This window comes from Marmota flaviventris, chromosome 5 (genome assembly GCF_047511675.1).
Source record: "Marmota flaviventris isolate mMarFla1 chromosome 5, mMarFla1.hap1, whole genome shotgun sequence".
Lineage (NCBI taxonomy): Eukaryota > Metazoa > Chordata > Mammalia > Rodentia > Sciuridae > Marmota > Marmota flaviventris.
In genome coordinates, this window is record NC_092502.1 from 53,413,002 (window position 1) to 53,434,300 (window position 21,299).

Genomic DNA, 21,299 nt, shown 5'->3' on the forward strand with positions numbered 1-21,299 from the left:
GATGTATTTTGAAGGATGAGTAGGAGCTTATCAGACATAAAGGGGAGAGAGGTATTTCTGTTAGCTCAAATAGCATGTAGAAAGGCTTGGGAGAGTGAACCTGTACACATAACTGGTTGATGGTCTCAAAGCAATTTTAACTGTCTCTTCAACCCTCTTATATCTCTCTCTACTCATTTGCCATTCTGGCTTCCTCTTTTGAGAAAGAAAATTAAAAGTGCATAGATGTGCAGCCTTATTTGCCTTCTGTAGGACAAGCGCAAGTAAAAGTGGAAACAATCCAGTCCATAGGAGACAGCCCCTTTGCTCATTCTCAACCACATCTTCCTAGAGTCCTGTAACCCATGATTTTCCCGCTGAATCTGCTGTTTGGACATGTTGTTGTGCTCACACTGATAGGCAGAGCTTAGAGTAGCAAGTACTGCAGGTCTGGGTCCTCCCTGCCTCAGTGGTCTTCCAGTGAAAGATGGACCTCAGAAGAGCCGGTCACCTTTGGTCACCTCCCCAAGAATTAAGTGACCTCAATTTGTCATTCTTAACTATTTTTTTATTGATTTAATTGATATTAATAATAAAATAATAATAATCTTGATAATTTTTGTCTGTGTACATAGGCCTAGCTTGCTCATGGACTAAGGGCAGTATGGGGCCTAGACTTGGGCTTGAAGTATGGCAACCTGCAGCTCAAAGGGGTACCCTTTTCTAATCACCCTGAGGCACCAAAGGCTCACCCCAGGTGCTGGAGTTCCTTCTCGCTGATGTTTGTGTCCTGCCTGGTGGACTCTGCCATCACCCTGAGGCCTGATGCCCAGGGGCTTCACAGATTCTGGATTCAGTCCCCTCCTGGAGGTGGAAAGTGACAAGGACACATTTCTTGTGCCTTTGAGCAAGAGAGCTTTTCAAAAACAGAGGTGCAGGAGATCCAAGAATCTTTCTGGTCCCTCATATTAGACAGGCAGTCAGACAGACACAGAGCCAGGAATCAGATTGATTTTTATCTTGTTGCTGTGTAAATAGATTTTAGTAATTAATTGAAGAGGTTCCAGGGTCAAAATGGGAAATAGATTTCTATTAATGTTAAGGTGTTACTTATGTGTAACCTTGTTGACTCCACTCAATTTTTTTCTTTAACATCCTGTTTTTGTCATGTTTCCAATAGAGTTGCCATCTTAACTTAATTTTCATTCATTGAATTAATATTTGAAAGGATTTAGCAATTACATCTTTTCCTCTTTCCAACAGTATTGTTTGTGCTAATTTCATCTGGGAAAAAGAAAAAAACAAGGAAACAACCAGGGTTGTTGGATACCATTCGATATACATATTATAGTTCCTTCTGTTCCCACTCTTATCAAGATAGCCACAGGCTATAATTTTTTTGGGGGGGATTTTACTTTATCAAATATATATTTCCACATAAGAGCTGAGTGTATGCTTATTTGGAAAGTGCAAGTTTTAAACATCTTCTAGGAAATGGAAAGCTAAATCCTTTAGTGTATACAATCAGGTCTTTCAGAATTGAACTATCCCAAGGGAGTTTTGGGAATCTTCCAACTACAGCCCATGGATATCCAACCCGTGGACATTTGTAAATATTATGAAGATATCCTTTTACAAGCTTATAAAACAAACATTCAAAAAAACTTTTGTTGCATACTAGTCAATAAAAAGGGTTTCGTCAGGATGGTTAATTTTACTACTTCAGCTAATGGGTATTGGCTTAAACAATGTTGAAGAAAAGAAGAATCTTATAAAGATACACAACCCTAAACCCTATGCCCGGAGCAGCTTCCAACTAGATGACCCAAATGGCTCAGTCCCCAAATTGTACCACCCACCCTGGACTCAGGGGCCTTTGCCAAATCTGAGCCTTCCACATCAGAAGAAAGCCCTTTCCAAGTTCTAAATTCTGAGCAGTGAGTTTTGGAAGCAGTTCAAGATCACTGGCATCCAAAGAAGGCTGGAGAAGATTTGGCATTAAGAGGTCAGAATTCATTCCAGGCTTCTTACAACCTGCATAGTTGAAATCCCATTGAAAGAATCTATCTCCTGAGTTCGAGGTAGATCACGGGACTACTGACAGCTAACCTAGGCTGTAGACTTAGAATTTCTGACATATAAAAGCACATAGGAAAATGAAAAAAATCAAAGATCATATTGAAGGTCTTGGCTTTCAGTTTGTTCTGTGAGACTGGAACTTGTGGAGAACGAGGAGCAAAAGGAAGACATCATTTCATTTAACAGCAATAGGCAAGCACTTTATTGCAGGAAAGAAGAAAGAGAGGGAGGGAAGTTGGCAGTCTGAAAATTCTTCTTTATAGTGAGGACCCTTTCTTCCTAAACACAGAGTCTCAAGATTTCAGGTGGGCTGGTCTGCTCCACTCTGCTCTGCCTGGGAGGACTCAATTGAGCTGCCTGATGCCTGCCTGGCTTCTGGGCCTGGGAAGCTGCACAAGCAGCCTCGGACTGTCCACAGAGGGGTTCTTCATCCTTGTTAGAAGCAAGTGGAAATATTCCCCACTATATTTTGCCTCAAATAAAACAGTTTGGCTGAGTACAAAGAAAAATCAAAGGAAATTCCAAAGGATGCTTAACAGTTGAACAGGATCTAGACGAAATCCAAGCAAATCAGTAAATATGCATTGAGCACACCACACATATGTGCAATTTGGTCCAATTCAAGAAGTATTTTGTGACATGTTGCAGATGCACAGAAAGCTTCTTGCATGTTTTCTATGTAACAGAACTTTATATCATCTGTTAAGCTCCCAGTACATATAATCCAATCAACTAGCACATTTGAGTGAAGGAGAATCTCAAATTGAAAAGGAAATCAAGTCTAAGACTCCCATGCCAGCAGGAAGTTGGGTACTTTCTTTTTGCTGAAATACTTGGAAGACTTTCCACTTGTGTGTTCCTTCAAGGCTGCAAAATCAGCACCCATGCCAAGTGAAGGCACAATAAGGAAGACCCTGTGTGCAAGAGCATTTCTCTCCTCCGGGCTTATCCTCTGAGTCTGTCTTTCTTTCTTCCTTATCCTGCTACATTCCATGAAGTCCAGGTTTACAGATGCCGGAACCCCATCCCTTGCATGAGATTGTAACTCAGGGGTAATAAATACCAACTCACCTATAATACGGCTCTGACTTCCCAGAGGCAAGGTATTTTTATATCTAGCTGTCTTTAATTCCTCAAATATACAAATTATATTATAGTTCTCAATCCACCTAGGTATTATTTCTAGTAGCCCACTTTCCTTAAGAAGGGGAAACCACTGAGAAAAGGATCTAAATTCAGGTAGTTTCAACACATCTGCACGTGTTTTTTCTCATACTTGGTAGAAAGATGGTACTAGAGATGATATTTTAGGAATCATCTTTGCAAGCACACTACAGATCAAAAAAGATTTCCTATTCCAACAAATTGCTCCATGCATGTAAATCTCAGACATTCAGACAAACATTTGAGAAAAGCATAACTCTGCCCTTAATGTCTCCATTGTTGTAAGTATTTAAATGTCACATACACTTTTGCCTTATTTGAAGCACTAAGCTTCCCATTTGTGAAGTCTTCATATTTTTATACACAAGATTAGGGGGGCAGAAGCATAGCCCAGGTAAAGTGTCATTCCTCACAATTGTTCAAACTCTTTTGCTCTCTTTGAAATTGATCCTAGAGCTTCAAAATTTAAAAAAAAAGGAATATAATAATTTGAAAGTTTGTCAGGTAGTTGAAAGGTAGTATATTTTGACACACTAATCTAGTAACTAATCAGTTTTCTAATAAACAATCAGTGGTTGCTAACATGTCATCAGCACTCCAGGAGCTCTGGAGAGGGGATGAGCTGCCCACGGACGTTAATGAATACACCCAAAATCATTAGGTGATCAATACTTCTGAGTTATTTTCATTGAGCTGATAGGTCTGATACATTAAAGCTGACATTATACATTTGTCAAGATCACAGTGCAGTTTTTAACAGTGGAACAGGCTGCTAAAAATATTCACTGAAAGACAATCAAAGAAACACAACTTCTTCGCCCTGACACACTCAGCTGGCACACGAGTCTGGAAAATCCAAGTAAATGCTGAAGCCCCAGCCTCTCAACATTTACAGACATGCCAGAACCCCACACCGGATGGGCATGGTCTATTTCTAAGGAGATTATTTTGTGGCAGGACACTTTCTATGATTTACTAGTGAAGAGGAAAGGGGAATGCAGCCCACATGATGAGACATGTGGCTTCCTCATCTTTGATAGGGCAGAGGGACTTCCTTGTGGAGGCTTTTGCCACAGCTCCAATAGCATAGAGACCTAAGAACTGGAGATTGTGATATATAACTATCTGCAGCTCCTCTTGAATATTTTTTCCTTCAGAGGTTTGAGGAGAGGACATTAGTGGGATGACTGAGGTGGCTGCTAGGCCCTGGCAGGGGCTGTGCCAGTGCTCTGGGCAGCCTAGATGTTTAAGGTGGTAATGGGGAAGTTGCTGTGCCCAGCTTGCTGCCACATTTCAGTTGCAAAGGGTGTGTGTACACATAGTCACAATCAGCCAAGAACAATAGCCATAGAAACACTGGAGCCTCCATCAGGTTGCGTGTGTGTGTGTTGTTTGTTATAGATCAAGTAGCCATTGAACTAGTAAGTGAGGCTTGTATGGGAGATGGAAATGCACCCAGGGTCTCCAAATTACAATCTCTTTCTTTTTTTTTCCTTTTTTTTGTAAGTTAAGGAGAGGAGATATTGTTGAAGTATGAAGCCAGTTTGCTCTTCTTGGACATAGAGGCCTCTAATTGTGGCCCACATGTACACTATTTTTACTGTATTTTCAGTGGGGTTGAATCATTTAAATCACACAAATAATCCTTGATTCCCATTTTTTTCCAAGTCTTCCCACCACCACCATAAACCCTCATTTTGAAAAGTGTCCTAATCCTAAATTTGGGTTAGGCTGTAACACTAAAACTAGCTTTTGCAAAAAAAAAAAAAAAGCAGTCTCCTCACCCAGTACCTCTTAGGCAAACTAATGTATTGCTTCCACTAGTTTCCAAATTCTGAGATGATCGTTCTTTGGCTGTTGTGCTAAGGGGAGTAGAATTCTGGGTTTTAAATTAGCAGCAGGTGAAATTCTATTTGTCATCAATTTCTCTTTGGGGTTACGGAGCAGAAAACTGCAGACAAGCTGCTGCTTTGATGGCTCACTCCTAAAAATCTCTTTTTGTTCTTTATCTATTTGAACTGACAGTGATCAGAGCTGCAGCAGGACAGGGCTCTCTGGAGAAATCACCTTCCCCCTGCCTATTGACAGATCCCTCTGTTCTGCATCAGACGGGCTTTGTCCCATCCCAGGCATCCAGGCCTTGGAAGGAGCCACCAATTAAACCTCTTGAGCCGGTAAAATCTGAAGCCACTTTGGAGTGTCTGTTCTGATTAGGCAGGATGAGAGGAAGCCCATCACCCTGCAGGCCCCGCTCCCTGGTCTCAATTTTCTCTCTTGCCTCCACCAGGTGCGAGAGGTGTGAGAGGAGCTTCACGCAGGCCACCCAGCTGAGCCGACACCAGCGGATGCCCAATGAGTGCAAGCCAATAACGGAGAGCCCAGAATCAATCGAAGTGGATTAACTGATTGACTGGTTGGAATTAAACTGCAAGGAAAGTCATGATTAAATGTCACGGACACTTAAGCAAAACCAAAGATTTCCTCTGAGCAACTTTCAATCAGTCCCAGAAAACCAAAAGCAGTAATAAAATAAGTAAGATGTTAAGAGATATTGATCCTGGCGTGGAAGTCAGACCAGGAAAGAGATTATTTATTTATGACTAGGGATGAGACTGATTTCAGTGGACAACTAACCTGGGATGGCTAACATTTCCAGTCCCACCATGTATTTGCTTTGTTTCTAAAAAGCTTTTTTTTAATTGTTATTTAATACCAAAGGGAGGAATCGAAGGGGTTCTTCTGCCCACGGTTGTGACTAAGAATGCACAGGGACTTGGTTCTCGTTGCACCTTTATTCCATAGCATGTTCAAGACCCATTGTGCAGCCATTCTTCCTGCTGTTTTGGTTTGGCCTGGCCCGATGCTGGCTGCCCCAGCAGGGACCCTGGAAGCAGAAGCGAGACCCTCGCTAAGGCAGCACCATCTGTAGCGCCAGCGCAGCCGTCTCCGTATTCTCATTCTTGTGCACTTTCATGCGGCTCCTTCCATCCAACAGCCTGGTCCTGATGCAGGAAAGCCTGGGACAGGAAGAAAATGGTTTCAGTTTCACAATTCAGAGGAGAAAGTGGGGGACTGACTCTGTCCTGTCAGGATTTCAAAAAACATTTAAAATGTTTGGAGCTTCATAATACAGTACATTGTTCGGAAGCAGCTAGTTGAGAAAATTTTGTTTTCAATAACATTTTAGCTTAAAAAAGAAAATGGAAATAAAGTTCTTCGGTCTGAGGCTGAGTATAAGGTATTAGGCTTCAAGTAATTTTTCTTTTGTTCTTTCTTTGCAATGGATGAATATGTGAACAAACATGGTGCTGCGCTCACGGTCAATAGCTCCAGTTTAGGCACCTTCATCTTCCTTTCTTATACAGGTGAAGCCCAAGAGGCCCCCTTTCCACAGTCCAGAGTATGGCAGGAGCATTTCTGCAAAAATGGGTGAAAATAGGTCAGACAAGGAAACCTTGAGAGGAGGAGCCACCGAGGGGGTTGTGGTTAGACCAGAAAGCAGCTAATTTTATCAACAGGAATTACCTTTCCTCTCTCCAGATAGATTCATCAAAAGGGAAAGGAGTATCACACAATTTCACTGCTCTTTGAGTGCCTGGAAAGTGAGTTGAACTTCAGCTAGCCTTTTGGTGTTTCACCAATGGTGCTCGATAAAATTGGATCACATTCCATGAAACAGTGCCATGTCAGGAAGAAATGATGTCTCCTGCAGCGCTTGGTCCATTAGCTCCCAGCAGCAACTCAGAGGCTGCATCTACCTCCATGGCCAGTTGAGAGAGAGCTGAACAGTTTATTTAGAGTACTTAAAAACACCTTCTGTTTGTATATTTCTTGGTCACCCATTAACAAGGCACAGCCTTTTAAGGAACTCCTTGTCTTTGAACTCTCTCTTGTCTTCCCTCAAAAAAAAAAAAAAGGAACTCACTACTGAAAGGCAAGAATACTGTGTGGTTCTGTTTAATCTGTCACTGTGTATTTGGTTCTCTGACAATCTTTTTTTTTTCTCTTTTAATTTTTCTTCTCTGTCCCATAGAACCCAACAGCCACATTTAAAACAGGATAAAATAGGGCCTCGTTGACCATGTTTGTAGTTAGAATCATCTCTAGGATTGTGTGCCACGCTAAAAGAAACTTGGCTAATTCTGATCTCTCTTGCCTGATCTTGAACCATTCACCTAGAATTTCCTCCCAGTGCTTGTTGTCTCCCTGTTCTGGAAATAGTAAGCAATCTGTGCTACTATGCAACTATTGCTGACTGAAAGTCTTCTCTTCAGTAGATAGAGACTTTACATTCCCTGCCTAAAGTCATGATGACATTTGCCTGCAATGTCTGTCACTGGGAAGGGTGAATAAATTGTAGCCACATTTACCTGAAACCTGCAAAAAAAAAAAAAAATGATGGGTCAGCTATGTAGATGAGCTAACTGTTCCATTGTATCAAGGCTGTACCATTTGGCTGAACTTTTTTGAAAATGATAAGAAGGGACTCTGTGTTTCTAATATTTTTTAATGAGAAAAATCAGCTCATCCATTGCTCCATTTCCTAATCGAACTCAAAGCATTTCACTCAGGTGTCATGGGCTGCACCTGCAGGAATGAGACATCGCCTTCCTTGATATCTGGCATGGGAAGGGTTTCCATAGCTATGAGCTCTGCCACTCTAATGGCTTTGCTAGCTGGTCTCAAACTCCCACCAAATGTGGCAGTAACCTCTACCAAAAGATTCTTCTAGTGTTCTCCATTCAAGTCTATTTTTTCTCCTCTATTATTAAGAAAAAAAAATTCTTATGTATTCAACCAAATTTGGTCAGAAAACATTCTCGTAACAAACAAAATTGGATACTGTAATTTTCCACACATTTGGGGACATTCATGGTTTTCACATTTCTGAGCCATTGCCAGCTTCCAGCAGACTGCCCAGGCCGTCTGTCCATAACACAGACCTGTACCTGCAAAGTGGCTTGGAGCCCTGGAGCAGGTTCTGACATCATTTGGATCCCAAAAGTTTTAATCAATATGGATACTGGGAAGCAGATTTCTTCTTGAAACTTCCCAACAACAGAAAGGCTTCAACTGTTTCTATTTAAAACATACACATAATCCCTTGGGACACAGTAAATGGGTGGTAGAAACTACAGTTGTGAAGATTTGCCCATTTTCCTCATTAGCAACTTCCTACCTTATAATGACATAAAGAGAGTAAAAGCTCTGCGTCATGAAGTGAACAGGATACCTAAGATGAGGAAGGTGAACTGTCAGAACTGAATCAGGGTTTGGCTTTTTGTTTTTTAACTGGGGATTGAACTCAGGAGCATTTTACCATCGAGCTACATTCCCAGCCCTTTTTATTTTGAGACAGAGTCTCATTAAGTCGCTTAGGATCTCAATAAGTTGCTGAGGCTGGCCTTGAAATTGTGATCCTCCTGCCTCAGCACCCCTTCAGTCATTGGGGTTATGGGTATGTGTTGGGATTATAGGTTGGCTCTTGAAGCAATCTTTCTTTATCCTTTTGATCAATGGAGCAGATTTTTCCCCCTTTTGAATAAGACTTTCCATTCTAGTATAAACTCATTGTTTCAGCTAAGAGTCTAAGCCTAAGGGTAATGCCAGGTAAAAGACATAGTGTGGGGGAAGGAGAGGTGGAGCTACAGACCATCACATTTCTAGAAAAATCTCAGTAACCTAAAGAATATTTAAATACTTTTCCCAAAAAGTATTTTTGTTTTGTTTTGTTTTCCAGATAAGCTTTTCCTGTGGGTTTTGTTTTTATTTTTAAAATTACTTTTTTCAGGGCAGATATGTTTTTATAAAGTTATTGTGTGGGTAATTAAAGCTGCAGGGTTTACTCTTGTAAAATTTATGTAATTTGGTTCAATTAGTAAATTTGTTTTGGGTACTCATTCACATGTACCTTGTTGAGAAACTACATCTAACAGAAAAGATTATGATACACTGTGTCTCACAGGTATTACAATTTCTTGGGTCGCACCTTGGAAAAACTTCATTCTTAACCACATATACAAATAGTTATAGACATTTACCAACTCATTAGTTTTTTCATCAATTGATTGGCTCATTGTTTCATTCATTTATTCCACATGTATTTACTGAGCTCTTGATTTGTATCAACACCCCATTGTAGTTGTTCACTGTAAGTAACATTATTTAAGTAATTGTTGGTGAGGAAATAATATTCTCCTAAGTGACCAGCTAATAGCCTGAGTAATTCCCTTGGACTATCGTCTCAGTGTAATTACAGAGATTTCTGCAATAGAGAGAATCTGACAGATTAAAAACTCAGCCATAGACCTGAAAATAGTATGTTTGAAAACCAATTCAGAGGCACAGCTTGGTTGTCTTTGGTTAGCCCACCAGACTATTGGTTCTTAACAATATCAAGAAATCCAACTAGGGCTGAAGTCTTAGGTTTTTACAGTGATTCCAGTGATAAGACAATAAATGGTAACAGGGCTTGAGTTGCTCAGGGAAGAAAATCCACAGATCCTGAATGAGTCTGAGGTATCTCCTTTGTGACAAGCCCATCCAGTGTAGCTCCTGGCCCCAGTGTGTGGCTCTGGTGTTCCTAGAGGTGGGGACTCCCTGGTGTCTGCTTCAGAATGTTCTTCACCTGTACTCAGGTGCTTCTGAGAGCACTGTCTTCATCAGTGGCTTACAGATAGTGGTTGCTTGGTTAAATTTAGTATTTTAATCTCACCATCAAACTCCTTAGACATCTAAATTGGAGGATCTTCCTCTTCACAAGTCCCATCCTCTGAGGCTCTGGGTCTTTGGGGTACACCATTGCCAAACTGATCACTGGTAACTGGTTATTAGAGTTGTTGGAGTAAGAAACTAATATTCAATTGGTTTTCAGAGTAGAAGAAACATTATTACTAGATTTGTTTTGCACCAATTTAAGAAAATAAATACAAGTATCAATTGAGTTGTATAAAATGGAAAACATGTTATGTCTCACAAAGCAGGGCATGTCCAGAGCAATGTGGAACCAGTGGTCACTCTGAGCATCCACCCCAGCATTCAAGAGCAAATTCATTGCTCTCCTCTGAAGGCTACACATGCCTGAAGAAACTAGTCCAAAAGAAACAAATGAAATCCTGCATGTGAATTTAATTTTATTTCCACCGTGCTAATTTCTGACGTTAAATCTGGAACAACTCTAAGGGATATGCATCTTTAAGTGATAACAGTAGATTCTAGAAATATCATTCCTTTGTCAGGATCCTTTTGAGGTAGATAACTTTGGAAACACTTTGTGAAGTGAATAAGTGTTTGAGTACATATCACCCAGTGTTTGAAATTTTCTCATTGCTAGTATTTATCTGAACTGCCAAAAGATAACAACAGAGCCCTGGGAAAAGCACATGTTTCAGCCCTCCTCCAAATTAAATTCTACAAACCCAAAGTTCAGCTGCCAGGTAGAACTGACAGAGAGAGTCAAATGGAAAAGAATATTGTTGTATTTCTGGAAGCATTGCCACAGATGCTTAGCCTATAATCCAGGGTTGGGTAAACATTTAAAATTCCGTTTCCTCTTTTAAGTAATAATGGCAGATGCTTCATCAAATCAATATGTAAAATGTCAAAAACCAAAAATATATCAGAAAACAGGGTGAAGGCACAAAACTATGCATTGTCTTCCCTGAATACTGAAGATACTACCTTTGTAGTTAGAAAAGAATCTGTTGAGTGACTTTTAATGGAAAAATAAGGAAACTCTGAGTTTATTCGCTCAGATGTTGATGGAGGTGGTGATAATGATCGTAACTTACCTTATGCAATTACTGTCAGGCACTGTTCTAACTGCTTCACATGGATTATCTAACTTAATCCTCAATTATTCTGTAACAAAGGTAACATCATCGTCTCATTCTCATACATACTTAACCATATGACCTCAAGCAGCATCTTTTCTCCCCCTCCAAAACCATGTAATTTCTAAGAGGGAAAAATGCTTCCTTTTGCAAACCTGCTTTGTGAGAACAAGAACTTTTTGAAATTAACAAAGTATAATTTACTTACAAAATATGTTTGTGAAAATGATGCTAGAATTATCAAACTATGCATCATTGTCGTGGCTGATTCTGTAATCTCCGTTTCTATGTTGCTGGGCAGCAGAATTTCAAACATCTCATAGCTGGCAGGCACTTTTTGTTTTTCTAAATACGCAACTAAAATTCCACATAAAAAAAAAAAATAACCCTCTCAAGTGTGTGAAACACATCAGGACAAATGGCAACAGGAGAGAAGGGCAGTTATGTTGGAGAGTGGCCAAAAGAGAAGAAGGCTTGAACACTATCGACAAGTGAAAACACATCCTGAACAGCGCTACGTGAAATCTAGTGTTCTTTCTTTGTTCTGACTGAATGCTAAGTGAGTTACTTTTCAGGCATCAATGGAGTAATTATGCAGTTGTGTCCATTAAGAATATGGGCTTATGTGGTTAGCTTGTTGGTTTAAAGCAGTGAGGGAGAAAGACTGCAGTCATTATAGGTTCTGTTCTTCAAAGGCATAAATATTGTTACATGCATGGAGTACTCAAGGACCTGGTTCAAGTTCCTGGGCATAATCTAGATGTTTATAAAGTTTGTTCCAAAAGTAAGTTTACAATCTTTCTTCACCAACTGGCTCTGTTACCAGGCAATTCTTACTGTGGTATGGAAACCACAGTGTATGCTACCTTCCTCCAGATTCTAACAGGCACATTTGTTAAAAAACAACAATGAATGTGTTTTCTGAGTCAGTTGAACATGGCAGCCTCCTAAGTTGGTATTTCCTGTTTCCTGTCTTACAAAACATCCCTGCTGCTGCCTTTCTTCCCAAAAGCTTGGCACGTTACTCCTGACCAAGAGTAATCTTATGAACTTAACAAATTGAAGATACATTTCCACAGCAGAACTCTTTTGTGTTAAAAAAAAAAAAATCCTGCCACAGCAGGTGATTCCCACATGTTTGGGAGAGCAGCAATTCTAGACCAAATGTCCACCAATGCCGTCGTGTTGATCCACACTGGAGTACTGTTTAATGCTAACAAAATCAGTCCCGTAGTCTCACTTTCTCTGAACAATCAAGCACACATTCTCAGATTTATCTCAATTCAGAGTGAGAAAAATAGAAAAATAGCAAAAACAGAAGCAAATTCTTCTTGGAAGTGTCAAGTACTTAATGAAAGTGGCTTCCCCTTGTTCAAAATGCAAAACCCAATGTGGTGGCTAAGGTGTGAAGGAAGACTTTGACTCAAATCAGCAAAATTATTTAAAAAACCTAATGTCCCCTAATTAATTTATTAGCTTTTACTAAGGGGAAAGCTTCCAGCTTTTATATGTGCTGATAGAAGTATGTTTAGATGCTATCAGGGCATTGTGTAAGGTTCTTAAATATGATTATTTTAAATTTACCATAAATTGTTCCTCATTGGAAAAGAGACATGTCTTTCTCCAACTTCCCACCAAAATAAAATGACTGGTGAATGCTCAGTTTCAGTTTTCTTTCAGAAGTTTAGAAAGTTTTAATAAAAAGCCAGTTAAGAGAAAGGAGAGAAAGTCACTATGGGTGTCGAGAAGCGTGTGGACAGCTTGCTACAAGGGCTACTGATGAAACAAAAGGGACTATCTGAAGTTAGAGCAATAAAAAATCTGCTCACCTTTCTAAACTTCATTAAACTCACATCTTAAAAAGGAAAAAAAAAACTGCAAAAGACCAATGAGATCATGCATGCTGCCTGTATTCATGTGATAGAATCTACCAGGACTGCGTTGTAGTTAAATGAAAAACAGGCACACATTTAGAGATCATTGACCAAGAAATGTAAATATATTTGATTAATAAAACATTTCTATGATGACTTGTTCTGCCCTTGGATTCTGTCTTTCTAGTCCCATGGTTTGGGTTTTTCTTTTGTGTGTGTGTTGTTGTTTCAGAGCTGGAGATCAAACCAGGGAGATCAAACCTGGGCAAGCACTCTACCATGAAGCTACATGCCCAGCCCCAGGTTGGTCATTTTTTTAAAGGTAAACTGTTTGGTTCTAATGTGCAACTTGCATAGCAGGCAGTCAACAAACTCTGGCCAGGGATGCTTTAGCCGGAAAATAGAACCAACTAGCAGAAAGGTTATTAAAATCCAGCCCTGTGGTTTATTGGACTATAGTTGAGATTACTCTTTTCCTCTCTCAAGTGCTTTGCATACTCATTTGCTTGACCAAGTCAAGTCTACTCCCAGCAAACTCAGGCACAGAGGGCCAGCCACGATCTATGTCAGGGTAGACTTAACATTTGATTCTAGTCCCATAAGCTTTGGGGAAGAGCAGAAATCTCTTGCTCTGAGAGTGGCCTGGGTTTGTGACCCTTCAGAATATATTGGACCAGGGCTCTCAGTCAGAAAGGCCAAGTCAGCAATTTGATTTATCTCTAGTTCTCTTGGAAAATAAAGTTCTACTTGACCTGGGGAAATGTAAGCTTCAAGGATCAGCAAGAAAGACACAGGCTGGAGAAGATTGAAAGAGGGGAGACTGTAAGAGGTAAAGCAGAGTGGACCACTTGGAACATTGTGAGAACTTGGCATCTCCTCCGTGTGAGATGGGAAAAGTTGGTTTTGAGCAGCGAGAGGCAGAACATGTTCTGACTAAAGGTGATCATTCTGGCTGCTTAGTTGAGTGTGGACTGTAGGGGAACATGGGCTGGAGACAGGAGATGGTTAGACGGGTATCTCAGTCAGGAGGGAGATGATGCTATCTTCTGCCAGGCTGGTACTGTAAAGGTGGCAGGATGTGGTAAGATTCTGAGCATATTTTCAAGATTTACAGGATTTGTTGATGGATTGTATTTTTTTAATGGATTGTATTTTGGATGTGAGATTAAGAGAGGAATAAATGACTCTAAGGTTTCTTGGTCCAAGCCACTGGAAAGATGCAGTTTGGGGGTTTGTATATTTATACTTTATTTCTAAGTTTTTTGTCTTTTTCAATAAGTATCAGGACTATTCCAGTATTATAAATGTGAAAATTATCATGTCCAATAGGCACATAGCTGATAAGACTGCTATCCCTTCTCAGAGTGGACATATTTAGTGGCCAGCCCCAACTGAAAACAAAGAGTTAAATTTTATCCGGATTCTTCTGTGGCACTGCATGGATAATCCTTTTCCCAGGAATGACATGCAAATGTTTCTTGAGATGACTACCACAGAAGTGAAGATCTATGTTGTATATAGTAGTTCTCTGCAGCCAAGGGCAGCCAAGTCTCATTCTGGATATTCCTCAAGGAAAGAGAATAGACATGAACTCTTTTCCTTGTGCAGCTTGTTTCTTAGTCAGGCTGAAGGCTCAGTTCAGTCCCCTCTTAAGAGAGGCAGGGTGGAACCAACCAGCGGGGTGGTTGGTAGTTTTCAGTCTTCTGATTTGGGCAGTTCTGATTTGGGCAGTTTTAATGAGACTTCTATCCATAGACAACTAGTATTTGTCATTTATCCATTCATTTATACATCCACTTATGAAATTTACTTAACAAATCATTTTTAAAGTCTAAAAATGTTTACATACAAAAATGAATAGGACATGGTAGGTTCTAAAATATGAAGCATAGAGAAAGATATGCAATCAATTAAAATATATAAGTTGGAAGAAGCTATATTAGAACCAGCACGGGCAGATTTGAGAAAGTAGCCAGTTCACCTGGAGGAGGGAAGAGTTCAGTCAAGTCCAAGTATTTGCTCTCTGATACGTAACTTGAAATGAACTGATGAATGTTTGGATTAAGCAAGCGGCTACCACAAGAAGTCACCATTGTGGGCTCAGTGGGAAAATCTGCCTTCTGCGTTCATGGCTACCAGGGTGCTCTTCCTTAGGGCATTTTTCTTACATTTGAATCAAAAGTTGTTTTTTTTTTATTCTGTTATTTTTTTAAAAAATTGATCATTACCGTCACCCCATGTGGATAATAGTTTTGCACATGAAAACTAAAGAATGTCCCAAAGGTCAACAGTAGACTGATGGTTCATGGCACTGAGCCAACCTGTGGATATCCTTACATTTTTGAGGTAATGGAATTCTTTGGGAATGTGATGACAAATGGACTGCTCCACAGAAACATTCACAAACACACCAAGCTCCACACTGAATTTCAGGGGGAGGAGCCTGGGCTCCCAAGTTAACACCACTGACTCTGAGATCTTGAGTTTGAAATGGAGCCTTTCAATAGTTGATTATAGCTTCAAAAGATTGAGAAGAGGTGAAAATAACAAGGTCCTAATAGATCATAAAATCAGACATACTTCTTTATTCTCTTACATGAGGGTTCTAAGTAATAAGGAAAGCCAAACAGAGTTTGTGGGTTCACTCTGATAGCAAGAGAGACAAGGGATGGAGGGAGAAGGAGCTTCTCTCCCTTTCTCTGACTTGGTAGAAGGCCTAGAGAAACTCAGAAAGAAAGCCAGGCCAGTTCATTAAGTCAGGTCATTTTGTTGTCATCTAAAGGGTGACTCACAGGCAGAGATTTTCCCCCTTGCTGTCATACCAGATTATCCCCTTTTCTCTTCCTCCAAGTTAAAACAAACAAAAAACTAAGACATTATACATGACATGCACCCAATTATAACTAATTTGGGGGGATCCCAGACACGACCAAAATCAATTATTTGCTGTCTACCAAGTAAAACAGAACATTTAGTCCTCCATTTACCATATAATAAAGTGGGGAGTGGACTTACAGGGCCTTTCTGTCAGTTTTCCTTTCTCTCAGGTAGGCAGTAAATACACACACAGAGAGAGAGAGAGAGAGAGAGAGAGAGAGAGAGAGAGAGAGAGAGAGAAATTATAGGCATGTGCCACTGCATCCAGACTATTTTACTTTTAAAATTTAATTAATTAATCCATTCATTTTGGTGGTATACGGGATTGAACCCATGGGTGCTTTACCACTGAGATACATCCCCATTTCTTTTTATTTTGAGAGAGCGTCTTACTAAATTGCCCAGGCTGGCCTTGAACTTGACATTTGACATTTTAACCTAAGAGTTGAAGGTAAATGTTTTTGTGATTCACTCCAATTGAATGTGGATGTGCAAGGTATTTCTTCCTGTTCTGTTGTGGTATTGTTTATAGTTTTAAAATGTATTCAGTAGTCAGGCACCGTGGCACATGCCTGTAATCTCAGCAGCTCAGGAGGCTGAGGCAGGAAGATTGCAAGTTCAAAGCCAGCCTCAGCAACTTAGGCCCTAAAGCAACTTAGCAAGAACCTGTCTCTATATTAAAAATAAAATAAAAAGAGCTGTTTTGTGGCTTATTGGTTAAGCACCCTCGGGTTCAATCGCTGATACCTCCCCCAAAATACACTCAATAATATATTATTGGTATCCAACAAATAATAAAATAATAATGATAATAATAATAAATAATATATCCAACAAAGGATAAAAATGGTCACCTACCACAAAAGCTTGATAGTTAGATATTTACATTCCAGTTTGGTCTTATTAAGAAACTATGGCTTTAACTTAAAAATCAAGATACCCTTAGTGCTGATTATAGAACAGAGAGTTATAAACTTTTGGCAACCTTAGAGCCCATTGTAAGCAGTTCATATACATACAACTTGTCAATTTTAGGTATATTTTAAAATGTATACCTAGGATTATTCATCTTGGACAATAAATAAATAGCATTATATATCCAGGATAAGAAATTCTGAATCATTAAAAATGTCTGTGACTTTGCATGTCTTTGTAGCTATTTCCTTTTCCATGTGGCTTGGTGGTTCAGGTCATTACAGAGGTGGAATCTATTTCTTTATACCTTGATTAAGGGTTGGCTTTTGACTTGTTTGGCTAATCAAATGTGTTGGAAGTGATGATGTGCTGGCTCAGAGACTAGGTCTCAAGAGGTTCCGTGTGTTTCTGTTCCTTTCTTGAACCTCTCTCATTGCCAAGAGAACCTGCCTGGGATGGTCTACTGGAAAATGAGACACTGAAGCTGGGCCAGCTTGCCTTAGTAGCCCCAGCTGATCATCAGCCAAGCTCTGGGCAGGGTGAGCCCAGGCAAATTCAACAGGGCCACCAAGCTAATCCCCCAATGATTCCAGCTGCATGGGCAATACGAGGATTGTAACATGCCACAAGAATTTTGTGATTCTGTGTTGCAAGGAATAACTGTGGCCATAGATAATCAATACCACAGGCAACAGAGCTCAGTGTGGAGAATTAGAGTGCTTGCACTTACCATTCCTTTTTCATACAGTCCAAGAAAAAGGCATTCATGGCTGCGAGTTGATTATATTTACAGTTCTTTTTTTCCTTCAACAATTAATTAAATTTGGAGGCTTTTTCTTTTCTTTTTTCTTTTTGCTAGCCCTGTTCTATGTGAATGAAGCTGTATATGGATTGACACGTAAGGACAATTATTTTACTCTTTTATTCTTGCTACACACACATAGCTAAGCATCCCATCAATACTCATGTAAACTCAATTTTCTGATTTATAGCATATCCCACAAAGTAACTATTAACCTCACAAAACAACTATCTCCTATAATATTAGCTCAGTGTCAATACAAACATCCTTACGCACTTCTCCCATCTATGCATTATAAATATCCTACATTCGTACACTCTATAGCAATTTTTTTTCTCACTGCAGCATGCAATATCTATTAGCACACATTTTATTTACTTATTTGACAAATATTTATATGGCAGGATCCGAGTGCCAGGTATGGTCCTAAATGATTTACAGCATGGATTTGCTGCACTCTCTTTGCAGCTCTGAGCTAGATACTGTTCTCCTTATTTTACACATTAGGAAACTGAGGCACAGACAGCTTAGCACCCAAGGTCACCTTGTTAGCAAAAGCAGGGTTGGGATGTGGATTTTGGTACTCTGGCTCTGGAGTCCATGCTGTTAATCACTACACAGGATAGTAATGACTCTTTCACACTTTATGTCATTGTTATTAAGTGACACCCACAGTGCCATTTGGAAAGGGAGCTTCTCTGATGGCTTCTAATACTTTCTTGCCAAATATGATATCAATAAGTAAGTATATAGCTGGCTTTAAAAGCTTATTGGCAACACTGTGACTGGTTCTGCTGTAGAGAGTGACAGTTTAATTAATACCTCTGTCCTTTCGGTTTTGCCTATTCCTTAGCCACATGATTTGTAAACATTTTATTGAAAAGTATCATTTGCACTTGTTCTAGAGAAACTCTGTTGGCTTATAAGAAAAGTTGTTGTACTGTGTTTAAAACTAAGGGAAAATCTTGAATCATTTTGTGACTCTATATGACCAAGTTTCATAACAGATAATGTATTAGAGATAGGGATGATGGATAAATAGTCTTATAAAATCTAATATTTAGATATTATATACTCTGATTCACTTGTCCCAATCTATATATACACATATTTTATATTTGTATGTGAGTTCTGGTGACCACCTACATTTATGGCATTATCCTAAAGTGTATATTTTTATTATTATTATCTTAGTTTTTTTTTTGCATTTCATGGTACCACATTAGAGTTGGTGTGTATGTGTTAAATTGAGAATAAAATCACACAAAATTGAGAGGCAGCAAAGGGTCAGAGTTTATGGATTCAAGCCAGATTACCTGAAGTCAAATGACAAATTCAATACTTACAATTTATACGCTCATGATTTAGAGACGTAATTTCTCAATGACTCAGTTTTCTCATCTGCAAAATGGGATTAACAATAACAATACCTACTCCATGGACTCATTTTAAAAATTAATTATATTTACTTGAAACAATATCCAGTATGTCATAAGTGATTTGTAAATGTTTTTCATCTAACAAATGAAAATCTTATGTATAACAGAGCCAGGCATGATGGTACACACCTGTAATCCCAGTAGCTCCTGAAGCTGGGGCAGGAGGATTACAAGTTCAAAGCCAGTCTTAGCAATTTAGAGAGGCCCTAAGCAACTTAGCGAGACACTGTGTCAAAATAAAAAATAAAATTGCTAGAGATGTGGCTCAGTGGTTACATGACGCTGGGTTGAATGGCTGGTACCACAAAAAAAAAAAATACACACACACACACACATACGTGTGTGTGTTTGTGTGTGTGTGTATAAAACAAAGATAAAAAATATAAATTTTTACTATTGTAAATAGTAATGTGCAAATATAATGAACTGTTGTTGACTGTTAGCCATGACAATGACTTGATAGTTAGCCACTGACCACCTAGAATTTTAATGATGTATGTGTAACTTAAAACATAATGTTATTGAGGACAAAATGGGATTTTTGTAAAAACCATAACTAACTTTGCCTTGCAAATTTGTAATAGGTATGTAAACAAAGCTGTCTCCTGACCTTTCCCTCTGAAACCACAAACTACCAGCAGACCACATGTAGGTCACTCTTGCTATGTAGCCAATTACCCCCAATACGTAGTGACTTAAAGCAATCTTTTTATTTTGCTCACAATTTTGAGGATAAGAAACTCAAGAAGAGCTCAGTGGGGCAGCTCATTTGACCTCTATTAAGCACTTTTAGCCAGAATGTGGATGGGCATGGATCATCTGAGGTCTCCAAAGGCTGGATATCCCAGGTGACCCTCTTGTGCTTGTGTCAGGACCTGATTGTTTCAGCAGTCTTGTAGATTGTGATTGTAACAATATTAATATAATTGTATATATACTCTAGATTATGATTTATAACCTATTTCAATGCATCTGTGTCAATTTCATTGAAATATTCGCAGAATTGAAAGCTTGAGACTTCATGGGTTAAAATGCCTCTTGACTGGGCCTTCCTTTGTTATCAGCAGGGAGGGACCTGATCCATTGAGTCTCAAATATGAAGGATATGAGGGCACCACCCATTTAAAAACAGGCTGATATAACTATTCTAAGAGAAATTGTTCTTAAATGAATCCATATGGAAATAAGCCCAAATCCACAGCTGGAGAAGATCTGTTTTCAGGTTTGGAAATAGTTTGCTTCTAAAAATTGACATTGTCCATGGGACAAGTATATTTGGTATCTCCCATTGCTACTGACTAGAGTCACTTTTGATGAATATTTTTTGGGTCAAATAACAAAAGAAGGCCACTAGGCCCTCAAATGACTCTAAAAGGCTCAATTTGGTATAAAGGTTTCTTGAGTCTCACAGAATAATGTTAGAAGAACCATAAATAGATCTGTTTCATCTTCTTTTAAAATGCCATGTCCCATTGTTAAGAGCATCCTCCTACATCCTAGCCCTCCTCCCACTTGCAGCTCCTTTTCCCACCTTCCACGGCCCTCCTAGAGTGTGTTGTGTTCATATGCACCCTGAGTCCAAGCTTGGTGGGGCATGTCACTCTTCCATGTGAGTCTTGAACGTGAGCCAGACAACCCCGAGGCCAGGCCCAGATTCCATCCTTCCTCCTGTCCTGCTTCTTATGGGAGGACCCTTAAGGAGTGAGAGTTATCCTAGCTCACTCTTTAGGCACCCAGAGTTCTGCAACTTTGATTCTACAGCATTTCTTTGCAGCCTGAATCCTCTGGGCCAAGTTTTGAAGGTGCTCCAACTCCACAGGATCAGCTTTAGATATGATTTTGAGTCTTACTGGCTGTGCAGTCTTCTGGCCAATCTCAAAACTTCTTTGATTAAAAACAAAAGAATCAAGAAGAGGCTAATTTTCTTGCACATCAACAAGCTCTTCAAAGCAACATTTCGAAAAGTGCTAATGACTCAAACCAGATGGAGTCCATTTCCCTGAAAAAGACGAGTGTCTAAAGAAGTAGGAAGTAAAGCTTCTGCAGGCCAGTGTCTTTGGGTTCTCTTAATATCCAGCCTCACTCCAAACACTGCCTGCATCCTACCTTCTGTCTGCTTCATCTGCCACCACCCTTCAGCCTTTCAAAGAAATGACAGCCTACATGGAAAATAACCTCAGAATTCAAACCTGGGGTGGGATTCTCAGACTTCATTACCAAAATGCTTTTTGTTTAGAATGGTACTTTTCATTCATTTATTTTTATAATTAATTACTTTATTTGTTCTAATTAGTTCATTCATTTTTATTTTTCATCTGTTAATTATAGGAAGATATGC

The 21,299-nt window shown here is 39.4% G+C and overlaps 1 protein-coding gene across 1 annotated transcript in view; it reads left to right on the forward strand.

The window, feature by feature from the left end:
- The window catches only part of Prdm6 (PR/SET domain 6), a 97,325-nt gene extending 91,701 nt beyond the window's left edge, over positions 1-5,624 (forward strand). Inside the window, exon 7 of the mRNA XM_027949367.2 lies at positions 5,510-5,624. Coding sequence (XP_027805168.1) covers positions 5,510-5,624 — 115 coding nt within the window. The remainder of the gene's footprint in view (positions 1-5,509) is intronic.
- Positions 5,625-21,299: the final 15,675 nt, after the last annotated feature.